General features: G+C 38.6%; 4 protein-coding genes and 1 long non-coding RNA gene across 10 annotated transcripts in view; 3 read left to right on the top strand and 2 right to left on the bottom strand.

Moving 5' to 3' along the window:
• Positions 1-2,261, top strand: part of tdo2a (tryptophan 2,3-dioxygenase a) — a 4,976-nt gene extending 2,715 nt beyond the window's left edge. Inside the window, exons 10-13 of one of the 2 annotated variants that reach the window (XR_010915292.1) lie at positions 313-392; positions 476-542; positions 741-831; positions 1,137-1,176. Coding sequence is in view for 1 of the 2 variants with exons in the window: in XM_067517772.1 (XP_067373873.1) it covers positions 313-392; positions 741-831; positions 1,137-1,290 (325 nt within the window). In the remaining variant the exon portion in view is untranslated. Of the gene's footprint in view, positions 1-312; positions 393-475; positions 543-740; positions 832-1,136 lie in introns of both variants that reach the window. The other variant, XM_067517772.1, reaches the window with a different exon arrangement.
• On the bottom strand, positions 2,183-10,535 carry ctso (cathepsin O). The gene is made up of 8 exons (XM_067517773.1): positions 10,193-10,535; positions 9,349-9,448; positions 8,971-9,095; positions 7,347-7,514; positions 5,580-5,701; positions 4,553-4,716; positions 2,478-2,570; positions 2,183-2,373 (listed from the first exon to the last, which is right to left on the bottom strand). The coding sequence occupies exons 1-8, from the start codon at positions 10,487-10,489 to the stop codon at positions 2,339-2,341; spliced, it is 1,104 nt and encodes a 367-aa protein (XP_067373874.1). The 5' UTR covers positions 10,490-10,535; the 3' UTR covers positions 2,183-2,338.
• A 399-nt stretch (positions 10,536-10,934) lies between these two features.
• Positions 10,935-17,652, top strand: asb5a (ankyrin repeat and SOCS box containing 5a). Of its 5 annotated transcripts, none has more exons than XM_067517775.1 (7): positions 10,935-11,551; positions 13,212-13,291; positions 15,191-15,298; positions 15,548-15,698; positions 16,038-16,172; positions 16,725-16,916; positions 17,095-17,652. In XM_067517775.1, the coding sequence occupies exons 1-7, from the start codon at positions 11,347-11,349 to the stop codon at positions 17,220-17,222; spliced, it is 999 nt and encodes a 332-aa protein (XP_067373876.1). In that variant the 5' UTR covers positions 10,935-11,346; the 3' UTR covers positions 17,223-17,652. The 5 variants fall into 5 exon arrangements, with proteins under 5 accessions (XP_067373876.1, XP_067373880.1, XP_067373875.1 ...); XM_067517774.1 differs by lacking the exon at positions 10,935-11,551 and adding an exon at positions 11,558-12,194; XM_067517777.1 differs by lacking the exon at positions 10,935-11,551 and adding an exon at positions 12,252-12,500.
• Positions 12,989-23,789, bottom strand: part of LOC137133818 (uncharacterized) — a 66,180-nt gene continuing 55,379 nt past the window's right edge. Inside the window, exons 4-5 of the long non-coding RNA XR_010915293.1 lie at positions 16,007-16,227; positions 12,989-13,407 (exon numbers count right to left, since the gene is read on the bottom strand). This is a non-coding gene — a long non-coding RNA (uncharacterized lncRNA). The remainder of the gene's footprint in view (positions 13,408-16,006; positions 16,228-23,789) is intronic.
• On the top strand, positions 18,373-23,703 carry spata4 (spermatogenesis associated 4). Its single transcript, XM_067519627.1, has 6 exons — positions 18,373-18,607; positions 18,974-19,103; positions 19,350-19,468; positions 20,139-20,359; positions 20,577-20,687; positions 21,210-23,703. The coding sequence occupies exons 1-6, from the start codon at positions 18,507-18,509 to the stop codon at positions 21,302-21,304; spliced, it is 777 nt and encodes a 258-aa protein (XP_067375728.1). The 5' UTR covers positions 18,373-18,506; the 3' UTR covers positions 21,305-23,703.

The following is a 23,789-nucleotide window of genomic DNA, read 5'->3' as shown; positions in this document are numbered from 1 at the left end:
GCTGTTAAACTGTGGTGGTTACACATCAGTCATATCAGAGCATCTTCATCGCTTTAACAAATAAGTGTTGGTAACCAGGCTTTTAAGATCTCTGTGGTAATAACACGTCACATGACTCATTTAAGACTTGCTTTTTGTTGACTTGTCACATCACAGTCATAATTAATGTGAAACAGAGTTTACAATCTTCAGGGAACTGTGGGTATTGAACCAGTGATAGTGAGCCTTGTTTCACAACTGCTATTGTTTTGTTTTTTTACACATCGTTTGTGTCACAAGCATCTGTGAAATAGATCTTCTCTTACCTTTTAGAGAGGAACCGAGGTTCCAGGTTCCTTTCCAGTTGCTCACATCCCTCATGGACATTGACACACTCATGACAAGATGGAGATGTAAGTACTGTAGCGTCATTATGCACCTGTGAAACAACAGAAAAGAAATGCGAAAAGAAGGCACCTTTATTTCTTCTTTATAGGAAACAAATGCTGCAATATGTTGCCCAAGGGCAGAGCTGCACCAACAATGGAGGCTGTACAACTTAAGTTAGTTCGTAACCCCAGACACAGTGTGATCATGACATCCTCTGTGGCTTCTGATCTAACCAAACAAGCTATTTCAGTGATAATACATTTTTACTGACCCATGTCTCAATTATGTCTAAACAATTTATGGCTCGAATAAAACATGCTGAGCCAAAACATCAGTCTGACCACAATGGATGATGCTTCTTTTTGTTTCAGACAATCACGTATGCATGGTGCATCGTATGATTGGCAGCAAAGCTGGCACTGGGGGCTCGTCTGGATACCAATACTTGAGATCTACTGTCAGGTACTGTATGCTATATACCCGAAACCTACTGATCAAGCACTTTAGCACTGCAGGTACATTCAACACTTCAGAGTTCAGTTTTGTCCTCTGTGCTTCCTCTAAATTAACCTGTCATGTGGCCATTTATTCCAAACATGCACAAACTATATTTAAAGTTCATTCTGAAGGAACTGAAACAAGTTTTTTTTTTTTCCCAGAATCAGTTGAATTTTAAGTTGTCCTTACTGAAGTCACTCATGTCAGATGCTCAATTTCCCTGTAAAATTATGACTTAATAAACATTGAATGACTTTCCTTTCCTTTAGTGACCGCTACAAAGTGTTTGTGGATCTGTTCAACCTGGCAACATACCTGGTGCCTCGCAGCTGGGTGCCAAAGCTGAATCCCAATGTTCATACGTTCCTCTACACGGCCGAGTGCTGTGACAGCTCATACTGCAGCAGTGAGGACTCTGATTAAGGGGCGTTTCAGTTGTCTGTCCTGGCTTCCTTTCTGTCTCTGTAATAGACCTCACAGCAGATGACTTTCACACCTGTCATTGAAATGTTTCAATGACAGGTGTGCAAGTGAATACGTGACCATCAGAGTCTTACTCATCTATAAATATACAGTTTTTCAGCATCTTCAATATTAATTTGAAGCTGTTTTCAGTCTATATCATAATATACACGTGTTGACATTAAGAAGAGACATGTTCATCCTGGTGTTTCAGCAGTGGTGGGATTCTCATAAAACATGATGTAAAACATAATTACTAGTTAGCTACTGTAATTAGTTACATACGGCTACAGGATCTGTGCTTAACCCTGAATGATTTAAATCATCATATTAGACAATTTCACTCTGACCGGTCATAATTTGATTTGGAAAAAAAAAAAATAGCTTAGATGTTTAACTATAATTATGCAAATCTATTGTAACTTACCTGAAGGCAAATGGATTGTTGAGAGCAGTGATCAAATTAGTGCCAAAGATGAGCTTTTACAAATGCATTCTCTCTAATGTTATGAAGGAGCTTAGGTGCAAATCTGTGTGTAAACAATCGATGTCAACATTTGAAATAGAACACTTTGCACAACATAAATGTAAAGCTATAAAACATTAACTAAATTTTGTATATAATGTTGATAATGTAGTTGTTATAGATGTGTTTTGTATAGTGTTCTACAGACATGTATCTATATTCTATCAATTAATTGTATGTATTTATACAGTGATTGTGATTATTATATTGTGCATGTAAATTTGTATCTGTGTATTTTATAAGATACATATTTTATACAGTCTATCTATTCTTATTCATACAGTTTCATAGTGGTGTGTGTGTTAATTGCTCAGTTATGATCCAACATTTGTCAGTATATAAAGTGATTTATTTTGTTTCCGTGATAAAAGACGTTGACATTTCAATAAATTATTTAAAGTAAGAATTGAAGGCAACTGATGATTCATTTCAATTTTGGCAAATATGAACACACACAGTCACACTAAAATATACACAGTGTTGTCAAAGGAAAACAGCTGTCACGGAATCTGCAATACCTGGGAAACAAAAAAAAAAAAAAAAGATGCATTAATAACATACAGACACTGCATCTGAGAGGACACGTAAACAAGGAACGACAAGGGGCAAAACTGATACTTACCACAAACATTGTCACCAGTTTTTATATAAACATAACCCCCATCCCCCCATGTGGTTCCCCAGGAGTTCTGCACAATCCAGTGTGGAATATCCCCTAAAAAAGACAACATCCATTTCATGATTAAATTATTTACAGGATAAAGACACATTCAAGGTGTGTGTGTGTGTGTGTGTGTGTGTGTGTGTGTGTGTGTATATATATATATATATATATATATATATATATATATATATACACTGCAGCTGCAAACTCTTTAAACTGTTATATAATCACTCATACCCTTGTGTAATACCCACAAAACATAAGTGTGTGTGAAATAAATGATGAGAAATATCAAATACTGCTGACTGGGAACTACAGGACGTCTTAACAGAAAAATAAATGAAAACACACTAATATTTAGCCATGAATCTTTAATACATTTTATCATTTCGCAAACTTTTAACACAAGACTTGACTGCTCTAAACCTGGAGCCATCTAAAGTATCAGGGGGGTATTTCAGGAAGCAGGTTTAACTATCTCTGAGGTAAACCTGAACTGTAGGTTGACAAAACCCTGAGATAGGAAACTGAACGTTCAGTTCCAAAAAGGCTGATCAGAGTCAGTTCAATCAACTCTGTATGGTCACAGGGTTCAATGCAAGCATGATGGCTATAGAAAAGGCCTCATCAAAGGAAATTTACATTCAGTCATTTGGCACTTTTATCCAAAGGGACTTACAAGTGAGGTGCAAGGTAAGCAATAATCTAAGTCAAGGAGAAAATATCAAAGCGAAGTGCTGTGAGAAGTGTTTCCCTCTCATGTGATGCAAGTGCACGAAAGAACAGATTTTTTTTTTTCCTCTTAAATATAGCGGCAATAGTAAATAATGAACAGGACCATTTTAAATCAATTGTGCTAGAAATTGTGAAATAATGTGACATTAATACTGATTTATAATAAGGCAGCAACAGTGAAAGGTAAAGAAAAGACTTTTGTTGACTTGAATTTCTTGTATGGAGGATAAGAGGCTTAAATCAAAGGTCTAAATATTCAGCTATAATCTGACAGAGACCGTATTCAGAAGACAATGAAATAGGCATAAAACACACGAATGTATATCTGCTTATTTAAACATATAAGCACTGATCATAAAACAATAACAGTAAAGATAGGAGAGCTGTCACTGGGCATATGGCAGGGTGAACCCTGGACAGGTCACCAAGTCCATGTGAGGGCTGACACACACAGAGACGGAGACTAGTCGAATATCTGTGCTGAACGGCAGCATCCGTCCTGTCTGACAAAACTGATGGGAAGAGTTTCCTTCAACTCAAGCAGAGTTTTCATAAAACCTAAAATACCTTTAGACTCAGAAATCTTGTACGTTACATCAACTGCACACAAAACTCATGTTTACCATTCTGGCTACTGTCTGATCAATGTGAACCAAAGGGCACTAACGGGACACAATGTGAAAATCCAAAATGCAGAAGATGTGAACTCTACACCCCATTATATCGTACAAAAACATTGAGATTTGTCTCCTGCCTTTTGTTCTCATAACTGCAGAAATGTTGGGGGGGAGACACGAGCAAGTCTTTAATGTGCTTCTACCTCTTACAAGGATTTTCTAGAAATGTGGCCTGGTGTTGTGTAACAAGACTGAGGAAGGCCCATTACAACACTGTTAGAAAAATTAATTAATTAGAAAACGAAGACACGTTGACTTTCTCTCGAAACACTAAACCACCTCGCTAAAAGAAAATTAATTTTTAACTTAATCATAAATTGAACCCCTTGTTAAATTATTTTTTGGCGCTCTCTACAATCTTTTGTTTTAGAACTTAATTAGGTGGGATGAGACACTCAGGTGGGAGAGAGTTGCAGCAGCAATTTGTGATTCAGTCTGATTATGACTGACATATTTTCACCGAAGAATCTCGCCTAGCGCAGCTTAAAATTACTTTCACAGCCCCCAGGGTTGTGATACTTTCTTGACCTAATAAGGCAGGTGCTAGCTTGAAAACTCTAACTTTTATTTTTTTTCTTGAATTAACATTCCTTCTCATGTCTATGTACTGGAAGCATGTACCGGTAGTGTCATATCCAACGACCAGCACTGCATGGTTAGACCTGTGGCTGGAGCAGTGGTGCTGGATGATTCCTCCCAGGTAATCTTGCCAACTGATAGCATTCACGACAGCAGTTAAAGGACCACACTCTACCAGCTGGTACATCATCGCCTCCTCTTGACCACTGGAAAACAAAAACATTCACTTGGGGAAACGAATGCTTGGACTGTTATTTAAGGTGGTGTCATGTAAATTATACTGTAGTCAGAGGTGTGGAAAATGCATCACACAGCACTTGTTATGCAAGATATTGAAATTATTACAGCGCTTATATTCACGTGTCACATGACCTACTACTGCATCATAGAATAGAACCCCCTCATTCATCCCATCTGTCTGATCAGCTACATGTTTCCATTCATACAAAGGATATTTTCTTCATTATCTTTGTGGGGCCCTCTGCCAACTCATCCTGTCCTTCTACCAAATGAGTCCCAGTGGGCAAAGCTCGGATGCCCCTCTATGCCCGGCTCATGATATATAGACCACGGATGGGTCATCAAGCCAAGGTCTGTGCCAAAAATACATTATATTGAATCAAGCCAGGTTGGATCCTTATTTTTTAATGCAATGTTTACTATGCAGTAGTAGAATGTGGTTTATGAGCCCCTTTAACAGAACACTGAGACTTCACCATGATCCTCCGAGGTTTCGTTGTTCAGAATCGTCTAATGCTAGCCGTCTTATGTTCTCCCTGACAGAGCTCTCTGACCTTTCTGAATCAGGTCAAAATTTACTTTTTTATACTGATTTTATCTTTAATAGTTTATTTTTTAACTTAAGAAACCCTTTAACTCAAAAATGAAATGCCTAGAGTCAAGAAACACCACGTCCTGAAAACAAACACACACTCTGGTATGTCTCTAAAAAAAAAACGACACCCCATCCTTGGTACTTGGAAATCCCATTAAAATTCCTGGTTGCTTAAACAGTGTTAATTTTTAGTCTTTATTGCTCATACAAAGCTTGCAATGAGGCATCTTTTACCCAAAGTCATGTGCAGTAAAGTTCTTCACAGCAACACCACCATGTGACTGGGAGAAAAAATGGCAAATTCCTGTCTTGGCCTTGTACGGATAATCCGACTGAGGCACCAATTCCATCCTGGTCTAAAAAGAAAATAGTTTCTGTGAGTGTGTTATAGGGATACAAAATATCCATTCATCGTGTAAATGAAAGATGCTGGTACAACAGAGGTTTTTAATTCTAATGTCTGTCTTAGAAGAAAACTAATTAAACTTATTTTTCTTTACTTGCACTACCAAATCTGTAACATGCACTGTTATTCCTAAAAAGCCAAAGTGTAAAACAGCAGGACTATATCTTCCCAAGTGTTATTTTCCATACACAGGCACATAAAATGCCTACAAGTTTGTTGTATTTGGAACAGTGAGGTGTCTTGTGTCAAAAATATTCCTATACACTCCTAAACAAAATCGGTAGAAATATACATGCATTCGGTTTTCGTGCTGGTGGATCATAACCAGTTTGTAATTAGTGCCTCAAAATCCCAAAAGAAGAAATAGGAGGAAGAAACACAAAAATAGAGAGTAGGCAATTAACTGGAAACTGCATTCAAACTGAAACAGGCTGTTCATCAGCTGATCAAAGGTTTTAGACCATAGCCCCCCAAAAAACCCAAAACACATGACTGAGTAGTGAGTAGCTCCCCCCTTCTTGGCGATCACTTCAAACATTCATTCTGGCATGTCTGGCTTGCCATTCGTCCCCTAGTGTTCTCATTGGGATTTAGATCTGTGGAACATGAAGGATGGTCCGAAAGAGTGATGTTAGTCTCCTGGAAGAAGTCGTTTGTCCGGCGGGCGTTGTGAATTGCAGTGTTGTCCTGTTGAAAGACCCAGTCATCACGCACAGATGAGGGATGCCCACTGCAACATCTTCACATAGCCAGCTGCCATGTGATGCCCCTGCACAACCTGAAGCTCCATTTTCCCCATTTCCATGTCCCATGTTTAGTGCTCCCTTGCAAAGTCCAAATGGGCAAGTTTGTAGCATGGGAGGAGCTGTAGCCTCTGAAGACGGTTTTTGTTCTTCACGCCCTTCTTTTGCAGAAGCTGTCTTACGGTTATTGGGCTGCAGGAAGCATCAGTCATGTCCTTAATTTGAGTCGAGGATTGGCCTTTGTCTTCATGGACAGCGTGTCGGATCCTTCAGCTCAATGCTGGTGAAAATGTTTGGGGGTCTAGCACTTGACTTTTTAGTCGTATAGCCCTCAGATTTTTTAAGAAATTTAAAATGACTTTCAAACTCTGTCCAACCTCAGCAGCGATGGAGCGTTGCAAAAAGCCTTGCTTGTGCAGTTCAACAATCCTGCCACGTTCCAAGACAGAAAGCCTATTTGTCTTTGGCATCAGGAGGTCATGACAGTGTGAATGCCTGAATGAAAATGACATGGAAGCCAGATTTCTGCGCAGTCTTAAAGTTTTGATCAGCTGATGAACAGCCTGTTTCAGTTTAAATGCAGTTTCCTATAGTTTCCTACTCTCTATTTTATGTCTCCAGCTCCTGTTTCATCTTTTGGCATTTTGAAGCACAACTTACAAACGGGTTACAAACCGCCAGTGCGAACTGAGAATACTTGAATACTTTTTCTCCTGGTCTTAAGCTTTTGTTCAGGAGATTATCTCCTATGAATGTGAAGTTCATTGAGCTAAGGTTCATTTACCTTTGTAGAGTCTATTACAAGACCCCTTAATTACAAAATATGTATAGTGTACAGTTAGCAACATATACCTGTTTTAACCAACTCAGAGCCCAGAGTGGGGAGCCTCCATTGCAGCCGTAGTTTTTAAAGGAGCAGTCCACAACCTGCTGAACACTTAGTTGCTCCAGCTTAGAGCTTTGTATAGCATGGACTGACTGCACGGAACCAACCACACTGAATGCCCAACAGCTCCCACACTGCAAAGGTAAAATTCTGTTAATGAGAGTTACTCAACAATGAAGAAAGACTAAAACATCAAGCACTGGCCTGAGGGGAAATTCCTGTTTTGCTTATCTCTACCTACCGAGAATTTCATGTTTGGTTAAGGACACTTTACCTTCAGCACGGTAAATAATTTTCCACTGAATACTGGTCTTTTTCAAACCCACATGTTCTGGCCATATCATTTTTACACACTGAAACTAAACTGACTAAACTTTAAAGATGTGTTGCAAAATGCTGATGATTTGGATTTGATAGGACTGGGACTTAAAACTTGCTTTTTGTAAAGGTCATGTGATCAGGGATCTACAGTACATGTAGACATACTTGTTTATGAATCAACTGCAGTCAAGCTGACTGACCTGTGACTAATTGTTTTCTGCTGCCCTCTACTGACACAAACCCCTCAGCTATACTGAGCCTTGGGGAAAATCATCAATTTGAGCTTTAGTTAATATACTTAAATTTTAAGGCAGAGGACCATTTGATGTAGCTCGAAACCGGAAGTTGGTCTTTTGCCTCAAATCTGAAAGATATTATTGATTTTGTTGTCTTTGTTTAAATAAAAATAAATAAATATTTAAAAGAGTGTATTTTCCTTCTCTTACATTTGCAAAGGCAATATTCTCCAATTCTGCACAGCATCAGACTACATTGAGTTGATTTATTCAGTATAAGTTCCCATACAAGTGATGAAAACCTGAGCTGTCTGTGTAGAAATCCAATATCTTCTTGCTCAATATGGTTCCATGGTCTAAAATCAATACTGAAACAAAAATTGGTCATTATTGCTTGGACCACAGATAACTATGTGCTGAGTATACAAAATATTAGGACCATCTGCTCTCTCCTTAAAAGCAACAAAATGCACTTACGTTATCAAAGTTGAATCAAACTGGGGGGGGTACAAGATCAAGAGGAATTTATGATCTGGGAGACACTTGATCTGTTGTGTCTTTGTGCATGGTACGGCTCTTTATTTTGTCTATTCATCTATCTGTAGTGGAAACTTAACCTCACCACACACTCATTCAGACAAAAGAGATGTGGACAGAAAGACTGCAGCAGAGCAGATTGCTAGGTGTGTGTGCTCATGTATACACACACTACCTGTAGTGTTAATCCTTACCTAAATTAAAGAGAGCAAAATGTTAATGTAATGCCTGTCTTCTGTGTGGGTTATGGCTTCCCCCTTAAGGACAGGGGTATGTTTAGACATTTTGTGAGAAAAAATAATCAGGGAAAGATGAAACTTTATGCGTATTGTAGAGAAAACTAAAAAAAGCAAAAACTAAAAACACTCTAAAACCAACATGACCATTTGGACTTTTGAATTTCTAGGTTGTATATATCCCACCTGTGTCTCTGTTCCTAAAGGATATTTGTCAGAATACAGTACAGCCATCATCCGTGTGTTTAACTACTTCTTACTGATTGCTGGTTTTGGACCGGTGCCACGACTCCTTTGTCCCTCCAATCAAATTTCACTGGGAGACCTTCCGTCTTCCGTCCAGAGAAGAGGGGAGCTCTGGAAGCTCTTGCTCGTAGGTAGAGATCTGTTTATAAAACATACGGTCACAGTCATATAAAGATCAATGTCAACGGTGGCAGCCCAGCCATCCAGGACATTAGATATTCATGAACATTTGAAACAAGTATTGTGAATGGTTACAGATATGAATTAATATAATTCATAAGAGGAAAAGTTTCTGAAGAAGCCATTTATCTACAGCTTGAATAAATAAAAGACACACTGTGAATCTAATTCTGCCATCTTATTTCACAAAATGCGACAAAATGCCATCCTACCTCTGAATTCCTTCGGTGAGAGGTCAGAGAACTGGTTGATCCCATACTTTGCAGACTGTGGTTCTGCAGAGTTCAGGTATGCATGTCTGTTTTTAGCATCCTGCAAACGCATAAATGACACATTGTGTAGTAAAGTCAACTGGAGGAACAGAGAAATTTGGGCAACTCCAGGCATCAAAAACTTGGAATGCATGGGTGGAAAAAAAAAGAGCTACAAATTACAAACGTGTATTCTTCTTTTACTACATATTTTGCTTTTTGTTTAACATTAGAAAGCTTTGCAATTTTTAAGCCTGCTTAATATTTTAATTGTGAATTCAAGAAAATGGTCTTGTCACTGGAACCACCGACAAATCATGGACACAAACCAAACTTCTACCACCACTTATAATATGTAAAAATGTGTTTCATAAGGTTATGATGTTATATTCTAAAAAGGTTACTAGTGCCTTTTTTAGACTATTAACATGAAGGTAAATAGTTATTAAAGTTGATATTAATTTTATTGCAGTAAATGGTACAAGACCCAATTACAAAATGAAAAATATATAAAGTAGCATAAAATGAAATTACACTAGTAAGTGTACACTAATGTAAGAGGTTTATATTATCCCTCGAGTACTTATTCCATTAACACTTACTGACATAATAATAATAATAATAAACTTTTTCTACCAAAATAAAATGCGTTTCCTTCACCTATGCGAGTGGGCGTGGTCTGCGGTGACGTCTGTTTGTAGATTCATGTTGCAGGGACAGAGATTAAACCAAAAACAAAAAAAAACAAAAGCAGATAAGTTGTTTTTGCATGTCTGTCGGTCTCCCTCCCTTCTCTGTCTCTTACCTGAAAATAGAGATGACGACGGTGAGATTCCTCGCTGCTGACTTCATACGTGCGGTGAAAGTGCGCTCGGAATAAATCGAAATCAACTGCAGAGCCATTCAACTTAATCCGCGTCTCAGCCGGGCTCACGCACAGATGAGCGACAAGTGTCCCAACAATGGCGGCACCGAGGAACATCTGACAACACCTCATTTGGAGAAGCGTGTCGGTTGGAAACATGCAGCGGTTTAAACGGGAAGTAAATAGGTTTTGATGTTCGCGGAAAAGGTGCAGAATTAATTTGTCGCACATGCGCATCAAGAGGCGTTTTTTTGGGGTTTTTTTTAAACATAACCCGGAATATTTAAAAATTTGGATTTATTAGATATGAACAGTTGCTGTCAAGTTTGGATTTTCCTATCTATAGCCCTATTGTAAAAGTTAAGTATGTCTAGGAAAAACCAAAAACCTGCACAGCTGATAACAAATATTAACTATTTAAAAAGGTTAAAAAGCAAAATACAAGTGGATACATTTACAACGAAGAATAAAAAACATTCAAACTTAAATGCATTAAAATGCAGCAGGATGCCAGCATTTTGTTGTAACAACAAATGTCTAAAGCCATTTTTAACATTGTATTTAAACTTGAAAAAAATGTAGAATCCAATTGCATTTTTCAAATATTTCGATTAAAAAAAAGGGGTCATTGAAATAATTTTTTTTTAAAAAAAGCTCATCATTATGGATGATTCCTTGATAGCCAAAGTAATGATAACTGAAATAATACGATGGGTTAAAATGTAATTTAAAATATTTCTAATTAAATTTTTACATTACATTCCATATTTCTTTTTATTGGATTCATCTGCATTGAAAAGCTATGAATCACTTATGTGACATTTGTTACTGTGATAGGTACGATGTAGGACTTATATTTGTATAACTTGTGACCACACACCCCCACGCCCACACACATTGTACAATAACATTGCAGTAGTGGCTCTCAGGCACAGTAGCAGCTGCAGAGCATTTTTTCCAGCCCATACTTTGTCAGGACCAGTAAACCAGTCAGTACACTAGGGGAAAAAAGACAGCTACTCTCGTGCTTTTTGGAGTGGCATCTGATCCTGCCTTCATCACAATCAAAGCTCTTCAGTAACGTGCCAGAGGAAATGTCAGACGCAGCAGAGGAACTCACCAACAAGCCCTTCGCGGCCCAGTTGTCCAATGTTTACCTCAGCATCTTGGCACTGTTCTGCTTTAAGCTCTTTGTTAAGATTTCTCTTAACTTGCTGACATACTTCTACATTGTCCGCGGGAACCGTAAAGAAGCTGCCAGGATATCAGCAGAGTTCTATGATTATGGTCAACAACACAGTGAGTACTGTGAGAAAACCATAAAAACCTCTAAGAAATTTTCTTCCAAAGGTTGTTTCTTTGATTTGAACAACTGTGTGACTATATATATTAGTACAGTCAGGGAAATTCTGGTGTAAAATGCCACCGCAATACAGCAAGAAACCTGTTTGACCCCGGGTACAGAAGGTCAGACAGGAAATATTGTTGCCTACAAAACTAAGGTAAAGTACTTCAACTCACTCACAAACCCACCCACCCATGTTTCCCAATTCCCATGTTTATAAATGAGCTGTAAATATTGCAGTGCTAATCCAGTGAGTATAATTGTGTTCACATTAGTTCCTACCATAGATGAGAATGATATCCTACTTTTCTTTCATTAGCTCAATAGCAACTTATAAATCCTCAACTGTACATTCAATATTAAAAGAAGACGCTGTAGGCTGGCAGCTCTTTTTCTCTCATGTATTAATAGAACATAGTCATGATACCCCCCTTCCCTTCCCTTCCCTTCCCCAACCCCCATCCTGCCCTAGTTTCCATTCCCAGCTATGCTGTGCACCCTTCCACAGTCAGACAGCAACCAAAACAACACATTCTCAAGGACAGGCGGTTCGAAGGCAAATTCTGGGGGAGGAGAGACACGACGACAACATAATCTGTAGCTATCATTCAAAGGGATGTTTAATTTAAAGTGGACCCACTGCATGAAATACTGAACAGCCAAGCTTTGGGTATTAGTCACGGTCCTGTAGATATGGTCTTCCTTGTTCTAAGAAACCTGTGTGATGTCTCTCCGATGTCTTTTTTACTGCTATTTCAAATGAATGTCGGTCAAGGCTGCATGAATAAAATAGCATGAAGTTAATAGAAATCATTACATTGAATATTATATTATTAGAAATGGAGAAGGACAATAATGATAATGTGTGGAATGCAGCGGGTGTCATTCTGGACATTGACGCAGGTGTGTTTATTTGAAGTTTTACTTGCCAAATCAAAATGGCCACAGCCGATTTCCAAATATCCTCTTAATTTGTTATGTAAATGGAATGTGAATGTGCAGCGTTTAACACATCTTTTCAAGCTCTGTTAGTTGCATTATAATGGTCTGCATGTTGCATTAACTCTTGGAGGATGAAGGCTACAGGATGGAGAGTTGATTAATGTTGATTTGAAAGTTAGTTTATTGGTTAATCAATAAAGGAATTACTGCAATTCCATTGTTGATTACCCATTACAACTGCTTAATGAAATCCCAACCGTAAATATTAACTCTCCATCCTCGTAGTATTATGTATTACCCTTTCACACCATGTTTCACCCTTTATCTACCAAGAGTAAATGCGATGTTCAGCGAGTACACTGATGGGGAAAATGGCAATTCAGTCCACTTTAAATTAAATCTACTACACAGTAAAGTGTGCAAAAAATGAAAGGCTCTGAAAGTTAGTGGAAATATATAATTATATAATAACATAAAACAGCTGTATCCACTGTGCCTAACACTTAATTCTTATTTTCTAATATGTTCTGTCAGAATCAAGTAGTATTTCCAACCAGTATGTTTCAGCGATTGTTACTCCAGGATAACTGGAATATCTGAGGATGAGGGCATCAGGAAAATAAAAATAAAAAGTAAGTAAAAGCAAAAACTGAATTCTTATTTTTGTCACAGGGTCCTGGGCAGATCGCTCACCCCTTCATGATGCTGCCAGTCAGGGTCGTCTCCTGGCCCTGAAGACCCTTATTTTACAGGTGAAGAGAACACAATCCCCTGGGAGAGTAATGTGCATCCTGCCATCTGTAAACATGGGGTCTGTTGTAACTGTCCCTTGTGCAAATTAAATGTGGTTCAGTACCTCTGTAGGTTCCTGGTCAGATAAAGAGACAGAGGTTTGGATGTAAAGCAGTTGCTATAAAGTTAACATGATTACTCGGAGCAAGGCATCAATATGATACAGTATGTACAGTTTGTGTATATCACGTTTTATTGAGAATATAGTAGTCATGTCACGTCAGTTGTGGCCAAAATATCGGCACCCTTGCAATTCTCTCAGAAAATGGTTCCAATTTACAACATATAAAAATGCTACACTGTGAAATGGTCCATACCTTGTGTATATCATCAGCACTTAAAGCAACCAATGACTGCCTATACATAGGTCACATTTGGGTGCAAATAGTCACAAAATACATAGTCACAATACAGTCATGGCCAAAAATATCGGCACCCTTGCATTTCTGTCAGAAAATGCAACCCAAGAAAATTGTTCCAATTGCAAATATTTTTGTATTCACGTGCAAAAAAACAGAGAAGAAATGTCAAACTTGATAAAAATTCACAAAGAACCTAAATAAAGTGGACAAAATTATTTCTACCCTTAACTTAATATTTTGGGGCGCAACTTAGTGGCCAGTGTCAGAAAGCTGCGTCTCCACCAGAGGTCATGGGTCCTCCAGCAGGACAATGACCCAAAGCACACTTCAAAAAGCCCTCAGGAAAGCGCTGGAGAGTTCTGAACTGGTCAGCAACGAGTCCAGATCTGAATCCCATAGAACACCTGTGGAGAGATCTCAAAACGGCAGTTGGGAGAAGGCTTCCTTCAAATCTGAATGACCTGGAGCAGTTTGCAACAACATTCCAGTAGAGACGTGTAAGAATCTCACTCATGGATACAGGAGGAGATTCATTTCAGTTATTTTATTCAAAGGGGGAGCTGCCAAATATCAAGTTATGGGTGCCAATAATTTAGTCCAGTGCATTTTTTGGGGTTCTGTGTTGAATTGTATCAGATTTGACATTTCTTCTCTGTTTTTTTTTGTGTTGTTCCATTGCAAGCAAAGACAATAAGCATGTAAATACCAAAACATTTGCAATCGGAACAGGAGGGTTGCATTTTCTGACAGAATTGCACGGGTGCTGATATTTATGGCCATGACCATACATAATTATTGACTATTTGCACCCAAACGTCACCTATGTATTTGCAGTCATTGGTTGTTTGAAGTGCTGGTGATATACACCAGGTATGGTAACAGTAGAGATTATTGTACCATTTTATATGTTGCAAATTGCCAGAAATGTCAGCTATAACATAAAATATAAACAGTCAAAATCTGGTAAAATAATTAACATTGTGGTATATGCAAATGTCAGTTGACAAGCTGTCTGCATATGCCTAATATGCCATGACTTACAGTAAAATATTACATATATTCGATGTCACTTAACACCAAAAATACAACATTTTCTGAAAAGCTGTATGTTCCGCTGCTTACATGCTGTGTAGAGGACTGTGCTTAAAGACAAAAAGTTATTGCAGCTACAAAGCCCACGATGTCTGGCTCAGACAAGCCTATGACAAAACAATGATATCATTAGGGTATTTTACACGGTGATTCATTAGCTTTTTAACTGACCTCTATTTGGATAAGCACTTTAATTAGCAAGCTTATTAATCTCTATTGTTGAAATGGGACTGCACAGTTAGTTTGACAGTCACTGACAACCATAACTAAAAAGGATGGGTCTGTTTTATAAAGAGAGATAAGCTGTACTCACGTTCTTGCAATTCCTTGTTTTGACCAACAGAGGTTGACAAAGGTCATTTATCGGTTAATACCACTAGATGTTTGTACTGATTTTGTTTCCAGGGTCACAATGTGAATGTTCTGACTATAGACCATGTGACACCCCTTCATGAGGCCTGTCTTGGAGATCATGTTGCTTGTGCCAGAGCTCTCATTGATGCAGGAGCAAATGTAAGTCACAGATTGGCCTTATGACTCTTTAATGTTCCTAAGCTCTACAGGTCAAATGTAATTTCCTCGGCTGGGAAAATCTGGGTAGGTGTAATAAATGAGCAATGCGGTGCCCTCGATCTATAGTCACTGTAGACCTATTAAGTTGTTGTTCCCTTTCAACGGATCCCCCCCAGGCTGTTGCTATTACTCAACTTGCACATTTAAACAACGCCTAAAAATAACAATGAAAAGAAAATGTGTCTACAGGTCAATGCTTCTACAGTTGATGGAGTCACCCCTCTCTTCAACGCTTGTACAGTGGGCAGTGTGGCATGCACTGAAATTCTTTTGGAAAATGGAGCAAAACCCCAGAGCCTTGTATACCGTCCCTCACCAATCCATGAGGCTACCAGCAAAGGTATAACTGTACAGTGGTAGTTAGCATTCACACATAAGTTCATAACCAATCCTATTTTTAATGTGTTATTTGTTGATAGTCAGCATTGTGACAATAAATTCATGCTGTTGTGGCATTTGCATTAAGTAATACATAATTTCAACTTCATTAACTGCAATTTACGCTTGGTCTAATAATTTCTATTTCTCTCTTTTGCTGTGTATGCAGCACTTTCTAACAATCCTGCACCACAAAAAAACAGCTTGGGAAATAAATCCTAGAATGACCCATGTAGACAGCTTGGAGAATTATCTTACATTGTCACTTACTGATTACTGCTTCATGCTCCATTACTTCCAGGTCATTATGGTTGTGTTGAGGCTCTGGTGACTTGGGGGGCAGATGTGGACATGGACATTCCTCACCTGGGTACAGCGCTCTATACAGCCTGTGTCTGCCAAGAGCTGGAGTGCGCCAGGAAACTCCTGAGGGAAGGTGAGCTTGCAGCTCAGTGTGGATCTTTACATCTCCATACAGACAGGCTCACATCCTGCATGAACATATTAACAAAGATACAGAGTTACTGTGCACAGACTACAGCTTAAAAAGAGAGTAAAATAAAGTTCTTTACCATAACATTTGTTTGACCATATGCTTGTGTGCTTGATGAACGACCTAAACTGAAACTGCCCACTCTATTACAAACAGCCCATTGCAGTTTCAATTTGGGTATTGAGCGGCACAGAAAAGCACATTTAGCCCACAGCTGACTGCTCACATTTTCAGGCCATTAGTATGCTCATATTGCTCTCTACCTTTGATTGAAAGTAACACGTTTACATCAATTTTCTCAGGGCTGTAGAAAATCATTTCTGCGAAGCATATGGAAATTGGTAGGTAGACAAGGGCAGGTGAGGGAAAGCATAGAAATATAAATAATATAGTCATAGTCTAACTATTGCAATATACAACACGTTTTTTAGAGTGAAGCTATGTTTTCTGACTGGACTGTGTCTAGAATGGATAATCACATTGTATCTCATACAGGTGCAAATGTTCAGAAAGGCAAATCCCTGGATTCACCCCTCCATGCAGCTGCAGAGAAAGACTGCACAGCAGTAGTGAAACTGCTGCTGGACTTTGGGGCAGACATTAATGCCAGGAACACAGAGTTTCAGAGGCCAGTAGATGTGGCTCCAGCCAGCAGTTTAACAGAGGGCTTTCTACTGCTCTATGAAGGTACCAATTGATTTGGTTTGTACGCAATCTTTGAACTTTAAATTAACTCCTGTCATTGCATTGCTTCAGTTAAAAGGTCTACAATCTGTCTGAGCTCACATGTTAATGGAAAGAGTTTATACATTATACATATTTCTACAACCATGTTAAATAATTTTTAATTCTCTCTTCATAACAGCTACACCACGACTACTGAGCCAACTGTGTCGTCAGTGTATCAGAAGCTGCGTTGGCCGTGACAGACTCCATCTTCTTTCCCATCTCCCCCTTCCCAATAGGCTCAGGAACTATCTACAGTACCAATGATGACAGGCAGAACCAGAGTCTGTCTAATGAGACTTTCACCACATTAAACTCCACGAATCCTTCCTACCTTTTATTTCAACTGCAAGTCAATACAGCAAAAGCAGTTGAATGAAATTAGTCACAGAGCTGTGACAGTAACAAGCTGTGTTAAGTGGGCCTGCATTCCCTTTGAGGACTTGTGGACCTGGACGAGTGTGAGACAGCATGCTTACACAAGCTTCTAGGAATACCCCTACCTGGACTCAATGCCATTGATTTTGCAATTTAAGTTTGCAGTGTTCAGAAGACCCCTTGCACATCTGTGAAGAGTGATTCACTTTATTTAACATTATAGTGTCTCCTGAATGCACAATATATATAAAGGAGATTTGCATTTGATAAATTATGTATCGCGCACTACTAGATAATTAAAAAAATATTTTGAAACTTGGTTATGTGTAACTTCTCTTTGACCCAAAAGTGCAGTAGGATATTTACATATTTGAGACAAGTTTAAGCTTGGACTACTAAGTACCAACAACAGGAGGGGGTTGACCTTATTTGCGAGAACCAAATGGAAAATATAAATGGAATATAAATTAGTTTCTACTGCTGAGTTAATAGTCACTATCAAATAACAATCCTGAGATATAAACAAAAGTATATAAATACAGCACTTATAACAGAAATAAAATTTAAAAATACTCAACTGAGTTTCAGCATGTGTGTTCAATACTGCATAGTTATAATGTGTATATTGATAAATTTAAATGTTTCATATTATTCATTTACTTTTTGGTAAAATATTTTTTAGGGCCCCCACAGCGGGAGATACACATAAAAATACTGAACTGCTGACATAAGGGGCAGCAAACTCCAGGCCTCGGAGGCCACGGTCCTACGCGTTATCCCAACTATCCCTGCACCACCACTATCTTCCAGCTTCTCATTGATTGAACACACCTGATCCAGGTAATCAACAGTGGGTAGTGCAGGGATAGAAGGAAAACATGCAGGACTTTGGCCTCTAGCTTACGTGCTATAAATCCCATTTATTGTAAATGTAAATTCTATTATGTCCTCTAGAGGGCAGTAAAGACACATTGCCATGTATGTGCTGCCACAGAACCAAGACAAATAAGACTAATGTTGCCATGGAAATATAAACAAGTCCAGTACGTCGGGAAGAGCAGCCCTAGCGAGTTGTTAATCAACCACACGCTGTGCATTATTTTATCAAGTCAGCTGCTTCTTATACAGCGGTAAAAAAAGAAGTCATAGCTTTGTATATTCCACCTGCACAGTATGTATTACGCACAGTGTCCCAAAACGACAGGATTACCAAGAGAAGTCCTTAAGTGGCTGCAGAGTCTGGACTTGTCCTTTTATCCGATGAATGTCCGCAGGTAACTACAGACAGGGTCTCATTACATGACACGGCAAACACGTCCAGCAAAGTCTGGTAAAATGTCAGTGTTAGGTCGGTATGAATCAAGCTGCAAACATGGGATAAACAGAAGGTTTTGTTTTGAAATTTAACGTCTGACAAACTCGGTTAGCATCGGTTCAAGCTAACGGGACAGTATGAGTGTTGGTAAAACAACATGTTAGCTCATCAGTGTCTAAATGAGAGAAGAAAAAAACACTTGTTAAAAAAGCAAATATGTAACGGAGCCTCCATTAGTGGTGTTAAAAACCAATAGTTATAGTAAATTTCACTGGTACATGTGCTGTAACTAAACTAATTATATCCTCGCTTTCTCCCCCCTCAGAGATTTTTCCAATGGTTTTCTAGTGGCGGAAATATTTGCTCATTATTACCCCCACGACTTTCCAATGCATTTATATGACAAAGGAACATCACTTACTGCCAAGCAGAAAAACTGGAGCCGGATAGAGCGGGTAAGAGGAGGAAAAACGTTTTAAAAATGGAAAAAAAAAAAAAAAAAAGGAGAACAACTGTTTCTTTCTTCAGGTCAGTTAGCACGTGGCTTTATCACATTTCAAGGTGAAAAATGTAACTCTCTTCAGTTTTCCCTTTACACATATGTACAGACAACTGAATCAGTATAAAAAAAAAAAATACCTTTAGTGTGAAACAGGGAGTTCGTATTTTGAGTTTGTTATAGAATCTGTTTATTGTCCCAGTCTTTACAGAAACAGAATCAGCGATTGATGAAGGAGGTCATTGATGGAACCATTCACTGCAAACCAGGAGCTGCTGAGCTGTTGGTCCATGATGTTTATACAATTTTAACTAAACGGCGGTGAGAGTTGATTTGGGGCAGGGCAACAGATAAATGCAGTATAGAACATATTCATTATACAGTCTCGTCCAAAAGAATTACAATGGCAAAGCTACTGCCTTTGTAAATGCATAGAAACCATGGGAGGAACTTAATAATGCAGTCAAACGCTCATCCATAAAACATGCTGCATCTTATCCCAACTGAACATGCATTTCACCTGCTGAAGACGAGATTAAAGGGAGAACGCATCAGAAACAAATAACAAAAAAAAAAAGGAAAACTGGAAAGTGTCAGAGACACAGGCCTGATGCAGTTACTGCAAACAGGGTATTTAAAAATTGTGCTTTCTTTTATTATTTAAAAGAAAGGAAAAAATTCTGAACTTTTGATATCCATCTCAAACCCAAATGTCCTCAGTGTACAGCAAAAACAAATTGGACTTACTAAACATTACCAGCTACCAATAATCTGCTTAGTTATTTAGTCTATTTAGTTTTGTATAGTTATAACAATTTGATATTGGTACATTACTCAATATACATTTTTAAGTTGCAACAACATGACCATAACTGAGTCTAAATTATTTATTACAATTTGTGACCTTTGTGATTAAAACAGCAAACACTGTTCAGTACATATTAAAAACAGATAAAAATATAACAGATTTCTGTAAATAATCCCCCCTTAGCATCAGGGATGTTAAAGGCCCAACGTCAGACTTCACCGACCAGGAGTACCAGAGGCTTCTTCCGTCATTGGCCCGCTCCACAGCCTCCAAAGCCATCAAGAACAATCTAACAAGAACCGAGATCGTGGCTGAGCCCGACATCAGCACAAACCAGATGAAGACAGAAGCCATTCTCCGCAGGCACCTGAAGCACAAAGCAGCAGAGAAGACCCTCCACCCTGGTGGGTCACTTAGTTTTCTGGTGGCAAATAGTATATTTTTCTGTAGTTTTTACCCCCTGTGGTCTGACACAGAGTCACACTGATGGGTGTAGACACAAATACAGGCAGATAAATACCTAACGGACATATTCAATTGAGAATAATAGGTCACTATGTATGCAAGGACTGCATGAAGCAGCACTGCAAGGACTTTGACAATGTCTTGCTTTGGTGACAGGGCGTTTTAAAGTGAAGCATAACCTGGGTCAGCTAGCAGCAAAACAACTTATGCCACCCAGCAAGGATAATGTATGGTTTAACAGCCCTTCACCTGGAGGAACAACATCAAGTAAGTGTTAAATCTTATATTCTGTCTCATGGGTGATCAGCAGATAACACCGACTCAGAGTAGCTTACTGCCATTTTATTCTGTCTGGAGGATCCACTCTTCGTCCTGTATTTCAGGTGGAAGAGGTGGAAGCACGGAGGCTTGATTGCTTCCTTTGAAGCGCTTCAGATATCAAGTGCAGTGTTTCTGTTGCCAGAATGTTCTTATTTTAATAGAATTGAAGTTTATAACACCCATTGTGGTTAACATACATGGTAAAATGTATATATCAAATGGGTATAGTTATATTATAAATTCAGTAATGGCGATAAATTTGGATTATATTTACAACATTTTACTCTCCTCAAATGTAGGTTGCCATTTGCATGTTGTATTGAAGCTGCAGTGCATGTGTTTGCCTGTTGAAATGGTGATTTGTTTAATTAAACACATTTAAGGTTCTTTGCTACTTTATCTCTTAGCACCAACCACCCTTATACACAGAATATTTGGACATAACTACAATGTTTGTTTTTTTTTTAGAGTTGTGCTCCCCACCGACATGGACAGAAGCTACTGTTACCTTTAAGGAGATTAAGGTGCGCCAGCCTGTGAAACACTCCCTGGTTAACTATTAAAGAAACCGGAGGTCTGTCAGCTGTGCTCATTCTATTACATTTATGTTTTTCTTTTTAAATTTTTCTAAAATAATTCAAGGATAGCCTATTTTAAACAGTTCCACAGAAGTATCTACTAGAGTTTTATAAGGCAGTGTTTGTTTGGGCCATTGTAATGGTGTAGTGTCTCTGCCATCATCTTTGTGCCATGTATTTTTGCACCAGTAGGTGGCAGCATTTGTCATAAGCGGACCTGTACTCAATGTTGAGGCTAAAATCCACAGCTGTATGGGTAAAACCACAAAAAAGAAGATAATAACCCAGTCTTAATGCATCAGGACTATAGACTGATCTTTTGTTTGGCTTCTCAAAAGTGTTGTGCTAAGGCTAAAAATGTTTTACAGTTTTCTTTGAACATGTCAGTAAACTCTGCCCTTGGTAACATAAATGTGTCTTTATTATTACCCTGTGGCATCTCAAGCAGCAAAATAAGCTCAACAATCGTTGCGGTTGTGGTTATAAACTAAATTCCATGCTTGTGATACTGAATGTAAAGCAATGTCTCTGCTGTCACTGGCTATAAAGGGATTTGAAAAGCTTATAAACAATGTTGGGATGGAAGAATGTATTGTCCTACTTGTGGTTTGCATACATAAATGTAATTGTTCATGGCGCTTTGACCCTGCTTAATCATAAGCATCGTGGGGGCCTAATAACCCTGCCCGTTGGTTTTTAGGCTTGTTCATTTAGTAATTTAATTTGACTCCAGATTTCAGTATGCCAGTAGTAAAGCTGCATACATTGTGCTCTTTGTGCTGTGTCCTTTCAGTGTAGATGCACACGCTTATGACGGCAGACCTTTCTGACCTGTAAGACACATCTGTTTTTTTAATTTGAGTTACAGGGGATTAGTACATCTTGTCTGGCATTTTTTGTTTGTTTGTTTTGTTTAGGGGGTGCGACAAGAGCTCCCTAATTTAAGCAAGGACATACAATTAATGTTCAATTACCTTTCAATCATTTGCTTTGCTATTTTAAAAATTTGTAGCTGAAGAACTAAATTCTCAACATTGAGTTTTTGACTGACTGGCAAACGTCTGTCCTGCCCTAACAACATATCCTTTTATTAAATACTGATCCAGATTTCAACTCATCTACTTTAGCATTTCTTCATTTCTAAAATCCCACCACAATTGCAGCTATAAAATATGCATGTTTATTAGAGTAAACATCTATCACTATCTACAAACTATACCGTCTCCTTTTTTTCGTGTGTTTATTTCTAGTGAGGAACAGTCAGGTTTTTCTGGTGCCACAGCTACTTAGATTCACTTAGACTGAGCTTACTTTATTGGCCCTAGCTCTCCAAGCACTCCATGCTCAGTGTGCAGTATAACTGAGCTGTGAAGCTATAGTGATAAACGAATGACAGGATGATTTGTGTTCCTGGCTGACTGCCTGGCTTCTAAGACACTGGGTTTTCAATAGTACTGGGACAATGCTGTAATGATATGATCTTCACCGCTTAAATACCCCATTACTGTAGCTACACATAACCAGTATTGATGTGGTCATACCAAATAAAACTTTTTTTTTTTTCATTTTGAGAATACATTTCGTTTCGAGAATAGGTTATATGACAACTGAAAAGAAAAACACTAACCTATTATAGATCTCATGGTCTGTATGAAAGCAGCAGCTCATCCTGTTTCCATGGTAGTCAATGACTGCAAAAGCCTCTTTCCCTGCCTCCCTCATTGGAGCTGTAAAACTTGACCTCCTTAATCATTCAGTATCTTTTTATTTCCCTCAGCTTGACTGGGCGCGAACACACATCAGCACTTAAGACAGAGCACTTTCGCCTGTTGATTTCTGCAGGCACTGGATGATGAGCACTGGAATCTGTCTGTGTGTGTGTGTGTGTGTGTGTGTGTGTGTGTGTGTGTCTTCTCGTTCAGTTGGGAAATCCAGATTGTGAGGTACAACTGACTCAGGAGTATATCATATGAATGCAAATAATAAATGTACTGTATAATATGACCCAGAGACCTGATGTATTCCTTTTTAATTATGCACAATTAATTGTACGGCAACAACAAAGAGTTCAATGGGTTGTTTTCCATGTAAAGCATTGGCCAGGGTTACAGGGTGATGTTTATATTTATTCTACATCTACACGCCTCACCAAGTGAACGTTATCTAGGCCCTGGTTGCTATGGCAACAAGCAAACCCATGCTGGAGAGCGACCAGGAGACATTAATAAGCTTAGCGTGAGCTTCTTTGGCTTCTTCTCTTGGTCATGAGCACAAGCAGTGGCTGCAGAATTGCAAGCTGTATAAGCATAGATACAAAAATAAGCACATTCATTTAAGCTAAAAGTGTATCTGATTTCTGTTAAAAACACAGAAAGCATTTATGGCAAAAAAACTGACACAGTGCCTAAAATGCCCCAAGAAAGTGTTTCACCATCTGCCAGTTTTTCCCATCAACATCATGGTACCAGCA

This window comes from Channa argus, chromosome 10 (assembly GCF_033026475.1).
Source record: "Channa argus isolate prfri chromosome 10, Channa argus male v1.0, whole genome shotgun sequence".
NCBI lineage: Eukaryota > Metazoa > Chordata > Actinopteri > Anabantiformes > Channidae > Channa > Channa argus.
The sequence above is the reverse complement of the archived record's forward strand: the minus strand, read 5'-3'. Positions and strand labels throughout refer to the sequence as shown.

Bases quoted from the DNA above. Each gene is read 5' to 3' on its own strand.
- ctso (XM_067517773.1), bottom strand. From the start codon at position 10,489: ATGCGCATGTGCGACAAATTAATTCTGCACCTTTTCCGCGAACATCAA. The intron at 5,702-7,346 runs GTATATGTTGCT...TTTTCTTTTTAG, and splicing joins CTCTGAGTTGGTTAAAACAG to ACCAGGATGGAATTGGTGCC. The intron at 2,571-4,552 runs GTACATGCTTCC...TGTCTTTTTTAG, and splicing joins CGTTGGATATGACACTACCG to GGGATATTCCACACTGGATT.
- asb5a (XM_067517774.1), top strand. From the start codon at position 11,885: ATGAGAATGATATCCTACTTTTCTTTCATTAGCTCAATAGCAACTTAT. The intron at 13,292-15,190 runs GTGAAGAGAACA...TTTTGTTTCCAG, and splicing joins TGAAGACCCTTATTTTACAG to GGTCACAATGTGAATGTTCT. The intron at 15,699-16,037 runs GTATAACTGTAC...CATTACTTCCAG, and splicing joins CCATGAGGCTACCAGCAAAG to GTCATTATGGTTGTGTTGAG.
- spata4 (XM_067519627.1), top strand. From the start codon at position 18,507: ATGTATTACGCACAGTGTCCCAAAACGACAGGATTACCAAGAGAAGTC. The intron at 19,104-19,349 runs GTAAGAGGAGGA...TTATTGTCCCAG, and splicing joins ACTGGAGCCGGATAGAGCGG to TCTTTACAGAAACAGAATCA. The intron at 19,469-20,138 runs GTGAGAGTTGAT...ATCCCCCCTTAG, and splicing joins ACAATTTTAACTAAACGGCG to CATCAGGGATGTTAAAGGCC.